This window comes from Peromyscus leucopus, chromosome 1 (assembly GCF_004664715.2).
Source record: "Peromyscus leucopus breed LL Stock chromosome 1, UCI_PerLeu_2.1, whole genome shotgun sequence".
Lineage (NCBI taxonomy): Eukaryota > Metazoa > Chordata > Mammalia > Rodentia > Cricetidae > Peromyscus > Peromyscus leucopus.
This window is the reverse complement of record NC_051063.1, coordinates 59,992,187-60,007,686: the sequence shown is the minus strand read 5'-3', so window position 1 is coordinate 60,007,686 and position 15,500 is coordinate 59,992,187. Positions and strand designations below refer to the sequence as shown.

At 50.8% G+C, this 15,500-nt stretch overlaps 2 protein-coding genes across 15 annotated transcripts in view; both read right to left on the bottom strand.

Annotated features, from left to right (window-relative positions):
- Window positions 1-3,513, bottom strand: part of Cttn (cortactin) — a 36,802-nt gene extending 33,289 nt beyond the window's left edge. For all 3 annotated transcript variants that reach the window (XM_028871260.2, XM_028871262.2, XM_028871267.2), the window contains exon 1: window positions 3,423-3,513. The gene's annotated coding sequence lies outside the window, so the exon portion shown is untranslated. The remainder of the gene's footprint in view (window positions 1-3,422) is intronic.
- Window positions 3,514-10,358: 6,845 nt separating this feature from the next.
- The window catches only part of Ppfia1 (PTPRF interacting protein alpha 1), an 88,784-nt gene continuing 83,642 nt past the window's right edge, over window positions 10,359-15,500 (bottom strand). For 10 of the 12 annotated variants that reach the window (XM_028871306.2, XM_028871342.2, XM_028871299.2 and 7 more), the window contains 3 exons: window positions 14,682-14,847; window positions 12,799-12,869; window positions 10,359-11,634 (listed from right to left, as the gene is read on the bottom strand). In XM_028871306.2, coding sequence (XP_028727139.1) covers window positions 12,811-12,869; window positions 14,682-14,847 — 225 coding nt within the window. In that variant the 3' untranslated portion in view covers window positions 10,359-11,634; window positions 12,799-12,810. The remainder of the gene's footprint in view (window positions 11,635-12,798; window positions 12,870-14,681; window positions 14,848-15,500) is intronic. The other 2 variants (XM_028871313.2, XM_028871368.2) reach the window with 1 other exon arrangement.

Sequence of the window (15,500 nt, the reverse complement as noted above, 5' to 3'; positions counted from 1 at the left end):
GCTACACAGAGAAACCCTGTCATGAAAAACCAATAAATAAATAAATTAATTAATAAATAAATAAAATTAAATAAAGTGAAACAGATACACTGGGCAGAATGCTCTGTGTGTGTGTGTGTGTGTGTGTGTGTGTGTGTGTCTGCCTTTATGTGTCTGTGTCCATGTGTGTCTTTGCAGCAATACATATGCTATGGCATGCTTATGGAAGTCATATAACCTGAATCTCTCTTTCTAACATGTAGGTCCCAGGGACTGAACTCAGGCTGCCAGGCTCAGTGGCAAATGCCCTCTACCCACTTTGCCTTCTCATCTAAATTTTGTGCCTCACCACAAAAAAAAGAAAAAAAAAAAAGACAAGCCCTATATGGACGCATACAACTCAGATCCAGCACTCAGGAGGCTCAGGGGGAAGGATAGAGAGTTTGAGGCTAGCCTGGGCTACAGAATGAGATCCTGCCAAGAAACAAGTAAGTGACAAGATGACCTGTGGAAGAAGAGTCCTTACTGATCAACAGTTTAAAAAAGACAGCGAAGACACTAGGCATAGTGGCAAGGGTGGGTGGGGATGGCACCTAACCCCGGGAGTCCGACAGAGAGACCCCATCTCAAAACAATGACCCAGAGAGAAGAGCAGGAGTGGGTGGAATAGAGCTTTGTGTGTTCAAGGCCCTGTACTTGACCCCAGCAATGGGGTGTGGGGAGGGCACAGGAGAAGGGCTGGAGGAGAGTAAAGAGGAGGGCTGGGGGTGGGAAATCAAGGCTAAGGTATCCAGTTTCTTTCTTTTCTAAAACGCGGATTAGAGCAGCCCAACCTGGCAGTGTGTACCATAGCCCATAATCCCAATGCTCAAGAGGCTGAGGCAGGAGGATGGCTACAAGCCTGAGGCCAGGCTGATCTATAGTGTGAGCTCCAGGCTAATCAAAGCTAATCAAAGATCTGTCTCAAATGTAACCCAACTAACACCAAAAAGGGAGTGGGGGGAGGGGCAAGAGGAGGGAGGGAGGAAGGGACGGACAGACAGACTCTAGCTTTGTTTGCTGCCCAGAACTCTTTGGGCTAGAGGCCCTTCCATCTCAGCATCCCAGTCACGGGGACCACAGGCCTACCGATTCTCTGAGAAGACTAGAATTGCCGTGGTGATGGCCGCACAGCTCCGAATAGACCAACCACTGGACCCTTTAAATGGGAATCACATGTGGGATAAAACTATATTTCAATAAAGCAGAAAAAAAAAAAAGTTCAGACAAAAGACGAAGCCACCGCAAAGGCCAAGCCCAGCCAGCACAAAGCTCAACCCGAGAGGACCCAGTCACAGGATAGAGGAATCCACCATTCTGAGGCCCTGAACCTGATCCGACAGCACAGCAGAGCAAAGACTAGAGAAAGGTGGTTAGGGCCAGGAGGAGCTGTGGAGAAGCCAACCACCCCACCCCCATCGCCTACTGAGGCCAGCAAAGGCAGTGCACAGGAAGTGGGCTAGCCTGTGCAGGGACACCACCATACCCAAGGCCAAGAACAGGGGCACGAGGAGGTAAGGGTGCTACAAGGAGGTAAGGGTGCTACAAGGAGGTAAGGGTGCTGGGATGATGCTGAGTTACACCAGGTGCCTTCCCAACTAACAGGCCAAGGATCTGAAAGGCCAATTACATCCCCTGGCATTTACAGGGTGTTAGAGGCACCACTGTCACAAAGCCTCAATTAAAGGTCAGCTCCGGGGCTCGGGCTGGAGCGCGGCCGAGAAGTTTGTCTAGCGAAGCCTGGGGTTCGATGCCACCAGAAGAGGAAGCATCGGGGGAAGGCTCTCTGGGGAAGGTGCTCCAGTGGAGGCTCCATTTCTAGTTACTGGTCCTAGGTCTCAAGTTCCCACTTAGAGCTGCTTCTCCCTCCTTGGAATTTCTAGTGAAAACCTTCTCAGCCAAAGAGAGAAGCGGTGTTGACTCAGGGCCTGAACTGGTGACTCACTCTGGGGTGAGCCACTGGTGCTGAGGCGGGGCCTCAGATCCACAATGGCCTGGCCCCTGGTCGACAGGAGGGCTGTCTGCACTGACCGTGGGGGGCTACTGGATGGTGAGGACCTGCTGGATCAAGGCCCAGGGCAAGCAGGTCAAATCACTAGGAAGGGCTGAAGTCTCACTTCACTGGGTAAAAAAAACGGAATTCCTTCTCCCTGGCTGGAGGACCCCACCCCTCACACAGACCAAGAGGAAACAGGGGACCAGACCAGGCCCAAACACCTCTGCGGTGGCGGTGACGGTGGCGGGGGACACACCCAGCAGGAGGGGCAGCTGGATTCCAGGCTCCCTAGCTCCAGGAGGTAAGCTGGCAGCTTGGATTTCCACTGACCCCATTGCAAATTTCTCTCAGGTGTCCAGACCAGATCCCTGATGCTGGCCTCACAGCCCAGCCCAGAGGGGCTGGACCCCAATCCTCTTAGTCCCTGGAACACTAGCTGCTCACCCTGCCAGCTTCCCATAAGCCCTAAGACACTCATAATTTCACTGGGTTGTGGAACCCAAGGCTCCCCAGGCCCAACAACTTCCCTCAGTCCTCATCACTCCACTAGATTCCGGAACTAAAGTCTCCCCGCCCCCACCAGCTTCTCCCAGCCCTCAGGTCTGCATTCCTTTTCTAGGTCCTGGTACTCTGACTACCCCAGACCCCTAACAATGAACTCTGACCCAGAACACCACAAGCCGGCTTCACACCTCACCCTTAGATCTTGGGATCCTGCCCTGGAACCCCACCCCTTCCTTTATGCCCAGGAATCCTAAAGCCAACGTCCTGGCCCCGCCCCCTCAGAGCAGGGACCGCTCTGCACCCTGGCTACTCCACGGATGACCGGACAGCCCAGCAACTAAGTCCGAAACTTCCGATCCCCACCCTGTACCTGGGGCCCCGACGCTCCACATCCAGACCCTGCAACCCAGAGCTTCGAGCCTCCAATCCTGGCTCTGCACCTTGACCCCCGGATCCCAGCCCCGCACCCCAATCCCCCGATCCTGGCCTCACACCGCGAAATCCCGGTCTTGGCCCTGATCCCGATCCCCCGATTCCAGCTCTGAACCCCGACACCCGATCCTAACCATGCACCCTGGAGCCCTGACCCCCAATCCCGGCCCCGAACCCCAAGCCACAATCCTGGCCCCACAGCGCGAACCCCCGGCCCTGGCCCTGGCCCTGAACCCTGGCTCCTGGATCTCGGCCCTGCACCTTAAGGCTCAGATCCCTGGATCCTGACCCTGCACCCTTAGGCCCCAATCCCTGCCCCGCACCCCGACCACTTTGCCACCGGTCCTGGCCCCGACCCCCAATCCTGGCCCCTCACTCTGACCCCCAGTCCAGGCCCTGCACCCTGACAACCCATCCCACCCCCGTCTCGCCCCTTCGGTAGCTCTCTAGGACACCCATCCCCCCCGCTCACCGCGCCAGCCAGGTCCGCCAGGCTCCCGCCGCGCCCCGCCGCTCCCAGCGCCTGCTCACTTCCGGTTCCGCGGGGGCGGGGCTGCATCCGGGGCCACGTGAGACCCCGCCCCGCCCCAGCAGGTCCCGCCCCGTGTTCCTATCCCTGCTTCCAGATCCTGGACTCAGGCCTCGGAGAGAGGTACCTGGGACGCTCGCTAGTCAGCTGCCCAGGAGCTAACTTAAAAACATCTGCCATCCCCTGTCCAACACATTCACCCTCCACCCACCTCTCAGCCATGCATCCATCCATCCACCACCGTGCAGCTCTCCACCCATGCATGCATCTGCACAGCATCATCCACTCACCTGTCAATCATCTACCCACCCATCCACCAGTCTATCCTTCTGCCCATCTACCCATCCTTCCACTAATCTACCATCCGTCTGTTCACCCATCCCTCCATCTATCCACACCTTAGGGTTCCTATTGCTGTGATTTAGAAAAACAAAAGGAAAAAGGCTTATTTGGCTCATAAATTATAATCCTTCACTGAGGGAAGTCAGGACAGGAACTCAGGCAGGGCAGGAACTGAAGCAGAGACCATGGAGGAGTGCTTCTTAATGGCTTGCTCTGTCTGCTTTCTTACATATCCCAGGGCCACCTACCCAGGAGTGGCACCCACCACAGTGGGCTGGGCGCTTCCCTTAATCATTAACCAAGAAAATGCCCCTACAGACTCCAATCTGATGGGGGCAATTCATCAACTGGGGTTCCCTCTTCCCTGGTGACTCTAGTTTGTGCCAAGTTGACAAAAACCAACCAATACCACCTATACCCTCCCTGTCAACCATCCATCTATCTGTCTGTCCATCCACTCATCCATCTGTCCTAGTTGGCATTAACTGTCATGTCAACTTGATATAGCCTAGAGTCACCTTTTTAAAAAAGTCTCAAGTGAGTACTTGCCTTCCTCAGGTTGTTCTGTGGACATGATTGTCTTCATTGACACAGGAGGGCTAGCCCGCTGTGGCTGGCTCTGTCCCTGGGCAGGTGCTCCTGGACCGTGTAACAAAGTTAGCTAATAAGGCATCAGCAGGTGGATCTCTATCATTTAGAGGCCAGTCTGGTCCAGGGACTCACTCTCTCTCTCTCTCTCTCTCTCTCTCTCTCTCTCTCTCTCTCTCTCTCTCTCTCCTTCAGAAGGAAGAAGAGGAGGAGCAGGAGGAGGAAAGAGGAAGTCAGAGATGTAACTCAGTGGTAGAGTGCTTGTCTAGTATGTACAAGGCCCTGGTACCAACACCGGCACTATAAGGGAGAAAAGAGCTAACCTGTCCAATCTGAGGGTAGACCAGAGAGGAAAAAGAGCTGCAGGTGTCAGAGAATTCATATGTGCAGGTACACGTGTGTAGGTGTGCATTCAAGTGTGTGAGCGTGCACACAGAGGTCAAAGAACAACTTCTGGCATCTTCCCCAGGACAGTCACCCACTTGTTTTGAAACAGGGTCTCTCACTGGCCTGCAGACCACCCATTAGGTCATGGAAGCTGGCCAGCAAGCCCCAGGAATCCTCCTGTCTCTGCCTCTCTGGTGCTGGGATTACAAGTACACCACTCCACCCACCATTTTCACCTTGGCTTTGAGGATCACACTCAGGACCTCATGCCTGCACAGCAAACACTGACCGGGCCATCTCCCCAGCATCAGGCATTTGGTTTTAAAATAAAAACATGATCGCATACATTTTGTTAAATAAAAACTACAGGCATCATTTATACTAAGTACCTGAACTGTGCCCAACAGGTAGGGCTAAAAATAAACTAGAGTCACTCAAGCTAAGTTCCATGTCCCCAAGCTGAAAAGCCAAGATGTATGTCTAAACCAGGAACAGTGGTGGATGCCTGGGTCCCTGTGAGGGGGTATCTGAGACAGGAAGATGGCTTCAGCCTGGGCACCATGATGAGAGCCCACCTCAAAACCAGATACTTAAAAAAAAAAAAAACTCATTTAACATTCTAAGAAAAAAGCTAACAGCCAGAAACCAGGTCACTTCCAAGTCCTATAAAGAACTCGTCTTCCTTTATTGTCAAAAGGAGCTCCTCAGAATCAGATGCACAGGCCAGTTAGATGTCTCAGTGAGTACAGGTGCCTACCACTAAGTCTGACAACCCGAGTTCAGTCCCCAGGGACTCACATGCTAGTCAAATAGGCAGTCTGCTGTGTGTCTTGGTTTCTTCTCTGTCTGGGGTGCAGCCCCTCAAATCTACCACCAAACAGGCAAACAACAGCTTTTCCCCCCTCCTCCCCAAAGAACCACCCACTTGACAGAGTGAAGTGCTCCTATGTTCTAGACCCTCAAAACAAAGGCAATGAAAATCTGTCAACTAGTGTGTAATTTGCCCCTTTTAGTAATTCACAAAAGCCTGAGGTCAGAAGAACTAGTGAAGTGTCTTCTGAATGGGACAGAACTGCTGTAGTCATCAACTCACATCAGCTGTGGCTTCCTGCCCAAGATTAAGCCGGTCAACATTCCAGAATGGAGTAGGGACAGAGTTCCCATCATTAGCTATGGAGCTATTAGCAGCTGATGGCTGCTGGAGAAGGGAGACTGTTTCCTTTGATGGTATGGTTCCTGGTAGGTCGAACAAGTATGCACCCATCAACCCACCCAACCATCCACCTATCTAGCCATGTATCCACCTGTGCAGTCCTCAGTTCGTCTATTTGGCTCCCCAGTGCTGGGATTCCCAGTGCACACCATTTGGCTTATTGTGTGGGTGCTGGGGGCTGAACTTGAACCCTCAAGCTTGCCCTGTAATCACCACTGGCAGAGCCATCTCCCTAGCCACATAGATCTTACTTGACTCAATAATGAGTAAAATAGTAAGAATTTCAACTTTTCAAAGGAGTAGTGGAAGTAGTGGGAATTTGCAAGTATGCATCTGTCTGTCTTTGGGATCAAGCAGCTTGTATCCTCCAAAGCACAGCCCCAGTGAGACCAGAGATTCCAGGAAGGAACCAGAAGCCCTGGAATTCAAGAGTACAGGAGAGGCAGTGCACAGAAGTCCCTGGGCCTCTAAAGGAGCCATCTCTGAAGATACCTGTCTCAGCCTAGTGACACTGATGTCAGCTCCTGGACCAGTTGTGCCCTGAAGGTGTTAAGCCAGGCTTGGTGGTACAGGCCTGAGATTCCAGCCTTAGGAGGACTGACACAGGCAGATGACAGCCAGAAGTTCAAGGCCAGCCTGGGCAACAGAGCCAGGTCTTGTTTCAAAAAACTAAAACATAGGCCAGGCATGGTGGTGCACGTCTTTCATTCCCTTTTGGGAAGTGGAGGCAAGTGAATCTCTGTGAGTTTGAAGCCAGCCTGATCCACATAGCAAGTTCCAGGACAGCTGGGGCTCTGTAGAAAGACCCTGTCTTAAAAAACACACCCCTCCCTCCCTCCCTCCCTCCCTCCCTCCCCCCTCCCTCCCTGTCTCTATCCGTCTCTCTCCAGAAATGCTGGGTCTGTTGTGACTTGTTCTTGTGACAGCAGAGGAAGCCAGAGCCTCTCCACCACCATCCCAGACAATAGGAGGCGAAGCACGTGGGACTCCAAAAGACCAGACCACCCACCCCATTCCAAGATGACGTTCAATTGCAAAGGAGGCTGGGAAGGATGTATCAGTGCCTATGTCAGAAAGCCAAGCCTGAGTGGAAACAGTGACTTTTGAGGCCAGGTGCCATGGTCCAAGTCTATAACCCAAGCACTCTGGAGGCTGAGGCAGGACTGCCTAGAATCCAAGGCCAGCCTGCACTACACAGCAAGACCCTGTCCCAGAACAAATGAAATACAACTCTGGCATGGTGTCTAACTTTGTAACTCTAAATTGAAGGCTAACCTGGGCTATCTAAGTTCACATAGGGAGACTGTACCAAAACAAAATAAAACAAAACAAAACAAAAACAGACGACCCGTTGCTCTTCCAGAGGATCTGAACCCAAGATCAGTTCTCAGCACCCACAAAGGCTCACAACTGTCTGTAACCTCAGCTCCAGAGGCTCCAACACCCTCCCTGGGCCTCTGTGTGAACACACACATACACACAAACACACACACCTCTTTCCCTTTCTATTTCCCACTCTCAGATTAAAAGTAAATCTTTAAAACAATAAAATCAAATCAAGATTCTCTGTGTGTGTTGCAGGGGATGGAACTCAAATCCTCACGCCTATGCTATGGGATTATTCTACTATTCTTGTCAACCTGGCCTAGGACAGGCAGACTTTACTAATAACAAACATCCACAAGCCAGGCATGATGGTGCACACTTTTTTTAAAATGACCTTTATTCCAGCCTTTTTTTCTTTTTATTAAGAGATTTTTCTATTCGTTTTACATATCAACCACTGATTGCCATGTCCTCCATCTTTTTTTTTTTTTTTTTTTTTTTTGACAGAGTTTCACTGTGTAGTTTTGTGCCTGTCCTGGAGCTCACTTGGTAGCCCAGGCTGGCCTCGAACTCAAACAGAGATCTGCCTGGCTCTGCCTCCTGAGTGCTGGGATTAAAGGCGTGAACCACCACCGCCCAGCCAGCATTTTTTTTTTTTTTTTATGTGCATTGATGTTTTGCCTGCATGTGTGTTTGTGTGAGGGTGTTACATCCCTTAGAACTGGAGTTACAGTTGTGAGCTGCCATGTGGGTGCTGGGAATTGAACCCGGGTCCTCTGGAAGAGCAGCCAGTGCTCTTAACCTCTGAGCCATCTCACCAGTCCTGGTAGTGAATACTTTTAAGCCCAGCACTCAGGAGGCAGAGGCAGGCAGATCTGAGTTTGAGACCAGCCTGGTCTACATAGTGAGTTCTAGGAGTGCTAGAGGGTATATATATATATATATATGGAGAGAGAGAGAGAGAGACCGTCTCAAAAAGTGTGTGGTAGGGGAATTCAAACCCTTCATTCCCTTGAAAGTATATGCCAGGAAACAGGCTAAGAAAGCTGTGGATAGTTTTATCCCAGAGTTGGCTGGCTGTTTTTATTTACTTCTGTGTATGTTCTTGTGGCAGCAGAAGCAGCCAGAGCCCCTCCACTACCACCCCAGCCAACAAAAGGCAGAGCACGTGGGACTCCAAAGGACCAGGCCATCCATCCCATTCCAAGATGACACTCAATTGCAAAGGAGGCTCGGAAGGCTGCCTGGGTGGAAATAGCGGCTTTTGAAGCCAGGCATCACGGGCCAAGTCTATAAAGCACATGATGCATATGAGTGCTGGTGCCATCGGAGGCCAGAAGAGGGGGTCTGATCCCTCAAGCTGGAGTTACAGATGGTTGTAAGCTTTCTGACATGAGTGCTGGGGACCAAATTTGGGTTCTCTACTGCTGAACCAGTTCTCCTGGGAAGGGTATTTTCTATCCTTTGTGGTCTTTTGCTATTCTCTGTGGCATACACCAGACCTCCTCGCCTGTAAGATTCCAGGGAGCCTCCTGTGTCCATCAAGCTCCAGCAGGATTACAGATGTGCACTACCACATCTGGCTAGGTCCTTGCTTTTGTCCATTGACCATCTCCTCAGTGCTACTTATTTAATTTTTGAGACAAGTTTCTACTGTGGTTCAAAGCTGGGCCCGAGCTTGCAATTCTGCTCAGCTTCCCTAGTCCTGGGATTATAGATAATGCTTCACGTGGGTGGTTCAGTAACGGGAGGGGTCATGGATGTGGCACCATCAGAATTAGACCAGGGATGCTTGCAGTCCCCAACCCCACCGAGGGTGACACAGAGCAAGGCAGCACGCAGCAGAGTGTTCTTGGAATTGCTACGATCACTCGTTCTATCGTTTTTTCAACTCACCACCAATAAAACCACCAAGGAGCCCAGGAACCTTTTTTTTTTAATGTGTGAATATTTTGCCTGCACCTGTCTGTGTACTACTTCTTGTGTCTGTGCTGGAGAAGGCCAGAAGCAGGCATCAGAAACCCTGGAACTAGAGTTGGACGGTTGTGAGCTAACATGTGGGTGCTGGGTATTGAACCCAGGTCCTCTGGAAGAACACTAAGTGCTCAATTGCTAAGGTACCTCTGTAGATGGTGTACCTGGGAATTCTGAAGCAGTCATAAAGCTCTGAGACACCTGAGCCCCAGGAAATCTACCTGTCTCCATCTCCCTAGTGCTAGGATTACACACAAACATACCACCATGTTCAGCTCTTCATGTGGGGTCTAGGAACCTACACTCAGGTCCTGGCAAGCACTTTACCTACTAAGCCATCTCTATGGCCCCTACAGCTGTAGCCTCCAGCAAGTATGGTTTTGGAAGCCTGTGGTACAGGTGAGCAGAGCAGGTAGGTTGTAAACAGAAGGCAGTGTCCACAAGTGCAGCTGTTCTGGGAGGGGCAGGAAGATCCTAATCTACACCCTGCAGACACGTCCCAGAAAGGCAGTCGGTCTTGAAGGGACACAACTTTCAGAAGAAAAACTCAGGTGGGCAATGGCCTTAGAACTGTCTGAGTCTGGTAGGGACTGGCTCTGGGGCTGCTTCGTGTGGCCACTGTAAGGCTGGCCCCTCATTGGTGCCACCCTTTCTTCCCAGGTGTCCACTTCTAGTCCAGAGCACAGGGGTGGGGGTGGGGTAGGAGCTAACTGCCTAAAGTCTGTCCTTTCCCTTTGTTCCCTGGGCTGAAGCTATGACAGTTGCGTCCCCTTAGCCTGAAGGGGCAAATCCCTGCTGACAAGGCAGAGGAGCAGGAAGACAGAGCCATCTAAGGCAGGCAGCAGAGCTGAGGAGCAGTGCAGGAACAGCCCACAAAGGCATGCATGTGCCTTGGCTACCAGCCCCAGATGCAGGGCCCCTCCCTCTCCTGCCTCACTGTCTGAAGCCCCCATCTCTGCCCTAGGGTTCCCTAGACCATTCCAACCCTGTGCCATCTCCCACTCCCCACCCTCAGCAGAGCAGAAGGCAGTCGACGCTTGCTCACCGCATTCTTAACTGGCAGTGGAAAATGCTGGGGACTTTATTGAAAAAAGAAAGCAATAAATAACACTGTGATAAAAACAGTTCAGAAGTTGACTGCACAGACTTTGTTATGTAATTGGGAGGGTCACAAACGATTAACAGAAAAACAGAACAACCAATTGTCCAGATGAATTAAAAGCAGAAAGCAAATATTGAAGCCCCACATCAGCTACACAATAAATACGCACGTGTCTGCCTGAGCCTGTGGCTTAGCTCACCAGAGTCAGTCAGGAGGCTGCCAAGACAGCTATGAGTGTACAGCTAGGTCCATTCTTAAGACATTTACAAATAAATGTAAAAAGACAGTTTACACAAGAAAAATAAGGCCTTTATTGGAGTTGCAGGCAGCCTGCTCCGCTGAGGTTTCTGGCTTTCACCTGCTCGGCCCCAGTCGGGAAATGAGCACCTGCCCGTGATTGGTCCTTGAAGAGTGTGTGGAGGGAGGGACGCGGCTGCAAAGGCTCCTCTATCAGCTGCTCAGTCCGCAGGGGCAGCCACCCAGCCCTGTAGAGTGCTGCTCCTAGCTCAAGGCCCTGCTCAGCTCTGAAGACCACCAACCTATGTCCAGAGCAGGGCCAGGGATGTGGCCAGGGGTAAGGGTTGTTCACAGAGTCCTGACCATCCATCCCAAGACTAATGGAAGCTGAGATTTTGTGTAGAAAAAGTACAGTTAAGGTCAGTCATTAAAATACGACAGAAAAACATCTGGAAATAAAGTCTGCTTGTTTCAGAATGATTGTTGCAGAGCTGGGTAGAGGAGAACGCACATGGCTTATATCATGATGACTTTATAAATGTAGCAAAATCCTTTCCTCTGTCGGGTTCATCATTAAAAAATTAAACAGGAATAATTACAGTAAATGCATAATTTACAAAAGCCCTATATTTGCTCAGATTTACACACAAGCATTACAGTACATTCATTTAAAAGACTAAAATTAGGTATAAGAACATGAATTGACTCAAAAGGATATTTATAGCCTGGATATACATGAAAGAGTATGTAACTATATAAATGAGAAAGTGTAAGTTTACATAAATATAAGAAACAGTCAATTCTAAAATATTTTCTCTATGGTATTTGTGATTTCCCCCCCAAGTTTAAAAACTCTGTAATAAAATATCTTGGGTCCATATAGCAAGTGTTGCCAGATGGGGCTGCACCAGGCTCTGCACCGTCTCTGCCACGGCGGCGGCGGCGGCGGCGGCGGCGGCGTCATCTGTAGAAGTAGTGCGGATAAACTGGAAGCAAGCACAGACACTTCCTTCAGCACACACTGCCCACACAGGGCCACCCCACACCACCTGTGACCTGTGCCCCCAGTCCCCAGCATATGTCTCACCATACTAATTTTAAAAAGAAGCCAAAAAGAAAAAGAAAAAAAAAGCAGTCCCAGATGGGTGGGGATAGCACTCCTGGAAAGACGGGCCTCAGGAGCAAAGAGAAACCTGGGCCTAGGGGGCACCCACCCTTAACAGTGCTCTGGAGCACTGGACACAGGTGGCCACCATACACCTGAGCTCGGCAATGCTGCACAGCAGCTCTCTAGACTGAGCCACCAGATGACTACACTGCACAGGAGATGCCACACATGGGTGCTCCATCTGCACAGCTGGAAGAGCCACACCGGGGTGGAGGACTGCTCTCACTCCTGCCCCCTCCATGATATCAGCCGACACCTAGGGCAAGAGAACTTAAAGTCTGGGGGCTGGAGAGATGGCTCAGCGGTTAAGAGCACTGACTGCTCTCCCAGAGGACTCAGGTCCAATTCCCAGCACCCACATGGCAGCTCACTGTCTCTAACTCCAGTTCCAGGGGATCTGACACCTTCATACCAATGCACATAAAATAAAGTTAAATAAATTATTTTAAAAAGAAAGAAAGAAAGTCTGCAGAGCTGGAGCGATAGCTCAACAGTTAAGAAACTGGCTGCTCCTGCAGAGGCCCTGAGTTCTGTTCCCAGCAGCACCCACATCAGGCTGCTCAAAACTGCCTGTAACTCCAGCTCTAGGGGATTTGATACCATCTTTCGGACTCTGGTGGCATGTGCACTCACACATGCACGTACCTACTCACAAACACAGAGAGAAAGAGGGAAAGGGAAAGGAAAGGAAAAAGGAAGGAAGGGAGGGAGGGAGGGAGGAAGGAAGGAAGGAAGGAAGGAAGGAAGGAAGGAAGGAAGGAAGGAAGGAAGGCAGGCAGGCAGGCAGGCTGTTTCACTTTCTGTGGTCACTGTCCACCACAGTGCCTGTGTGGTACCAAGCATGAGGAGCTATATTCTTTCAGTTCCCAAATAACTGAGGTTAGCTCTTATGGTCTAAAGCTGTCAGAGCCAGGTGGACGTGAAGTAAGTGGCCCACCTGTGCTGTACTGAGGACATCTGGGAGCAGCGGCTCTCTACTCACCAGCAGGAGGCTCTAGCAGGAGTAAGTCCTGACTGTGGCAGAGTCCAGCCTCTGTGCTCCGGACACACTACCTGTCTCCACAACCATGGGAGGAAGCGTGCAAACACAGCGTGCAGTTAGTGTTAAACATCACACAAGGGGACAAAAAAGACATTCCACATCTGACAAGACTTCCCGAGGGATAGGAGGACAGGCTGCTGTGGGGAAGGAGCCAGTAAGAACAGCAGGGTGGCCCAGAGGCTCCCCTCTGAGGGCCCAGGAACCGGCAGCCAACTCAGAAACAGTAACAAGCAAGCAACACAAACACAACTTCAGGTGTCCATGTACATGAGTGACGACTACAAAAGAGACTGCCACGGTTCTCCTGAGACTGCACCACAAGTCTTCTGCCAGAATACTGCACCTCCAAGAACCCAGAGGTGAACCCAGCCCCAGGAGGGACTGTGGGAGGGGCTGAGGCTACACTCAGAGGCTCCATGAAAGAGCACGATGGCCAGGACAGTGGCTTCTCTTAGGAAACCAATGCCCAGACTCAGTTTTTCATCAGAAACCATGGAAACTGCTGAGCTGCTGGTTGTCATTTAATATAATAAACAGCCAGCACGGCTTAAGAGATAGGATGGGCCTGTGCACAGCGAGGAGGCTAAGTTCTCACAGCCACACTTGGAGCCACTGAGACAGCGGACTTAGGTGGAAGGAATGCCTGCCATGTGCACTACATCTCACCTTTCCTCACTCAGAAGACCTCAGCACAGCTGGTGGCCAGGAGCTGCCTTCTCCCAAATGGAGTAGAGGAAGTCACGTCCACACCCTAGACTCCTACAACTCTTTCCAGGCTGCTTTCTCTCTAAGCTCTTATTCTTAGAGTATTAGTGTTTGACCAACAAGTGTGTTTTAGAACAGGGAAAGCCTACATGTGCCCATTTAGTCTGAGCTAGGCTGGCACACCAGGCGCACACTGGCTCTCATGAAGTTGCTGTGAGGAGAAAAGACTGGACCTTCCCCTGTAAGCATAATACTGAACCATGGCCAAACCAGCCAGCGCTTTCTCCCTCATGTGCTTTCCAGGAGTCCAGCCCCGTGAAGCTTTGCTCATGTGCTTGCCTCTGGCCTCTGGTTTGTGCTGTGAGAGCAAGAATCCCAGCAGACCAGCAGCGAACCTACTACCTGCATCAGCAAGGAGGAGCAGCCTGACTGCTAGGGCTCAGGTTTGGCTGCTTCAAGTATGTGGCTGTCAGTTATCAAAATCTCCTCAGGAACACATGGCACAGCCAGAGGGACTACTCAAGAACATGCCTGCTCAAGGCCTAGGCAAACCTCATCTGACTTGTGTCCCCTATCCACTCTCACTGTGCCCATTTCTGCTAGTTCCAGACTATCTCCCTGTCCTACAACAGGGACATATGTGACTAACAAACAGCAGAAAGAGGTGGAAACTGCATTCTTTACAATTTACTTGGGCCAGGTATTGTGGCTTATGCCTGTAATTCCAGCATTCATGAAGCTGAGGCAGGAGGCTTACTGTGACTGTGAGGACAGCCTAGGCTACTACAGTTAAAACTCTGCTTCAGGAGCAGCTCTGTGGTCAGGGCTTCGGCACGGTGACATCCAGCAAGCGCACCTGTGCTGCCTACGAGTCTCATCTCACAGATGGGCTCAACCCCATCCCCAAAACAGACAGGACTAAGCCTTAGGGAAAAGAGTGTAGCGTTCAATCAAATGAGGACTTTCTTAGTTTCTGTTACTTTGGTTAATCTTGAGGAACCAATGTTAGGGTTAGCTGAACAACAAATACACCTGAGCATGCAGCCTCACTCCAATGTCCCAGGTGCAGCCAGTGCTCACACTCCCCACATGTGGCGGTTGCAGGGCCCACCACATACCGTCCATTTGAACCTTCTTTGGCTGCATAGAGGGTGATGACATAGAGGAGGTGACCCGGAAGTTAGCAGGCAACGTCTCTGCAGAGCCAGAGGCCAGGCCACGGATGTCCTTTGGTCTGAACTTCTTCCTCCATGAAGGTGCTCTCCTGAAACTTTTGTCATCGTCCTGGCAAACCAAGGAGACAATTGACAATTAACAGTAAAAGCAGCACCCTGCCAGGTCTGCACTCTTCAGATGTTGTTGGATCTCGGGGCTCTGGTTTGTGTATAGCTAACCTTCCTGTTGACAGCACACCTGCCTACCTAGTCCAGATCTGCAGAGGAAAAGGACTATGGAGACACTCCTCTGGCCACAGCTGGAGAACTGAGACCAGTCCTGGGTTGTGGCCCTTCTCACACTTCACTTGTCATACAAAAACCATCTCACAGACGGGATGTACAGACTAGGACATGGTCAACAAGACCTCTTCAGAGACAGCCTGTGTTCTCTTTATCAAACTAGAGTTGTTTCCAAGGCCCAATGATAACAACCCCTACATGTGATGTCATGGGTTTTGAGAGGGAAGAAAAAAAATAACAGTTTTGAGCAAATGTACTTTTCAGACACATCTTTTCCCAAGGCACAGAGGCTCTGGGAAAGCCTGACAGAATGACTAGTTCTTCCCAGAATACAAGATACAGATGCTACTTCATGGCTTCATCCAGTTCATGACTTGACAATCATTTGTGAGACATCAAAAACCAACAGTAAGCCAGGCATGTTGGGTACACTTGCACAATGCTGCAAGTTCAAGGCCACCTTGGGCTACATGGTAAGAT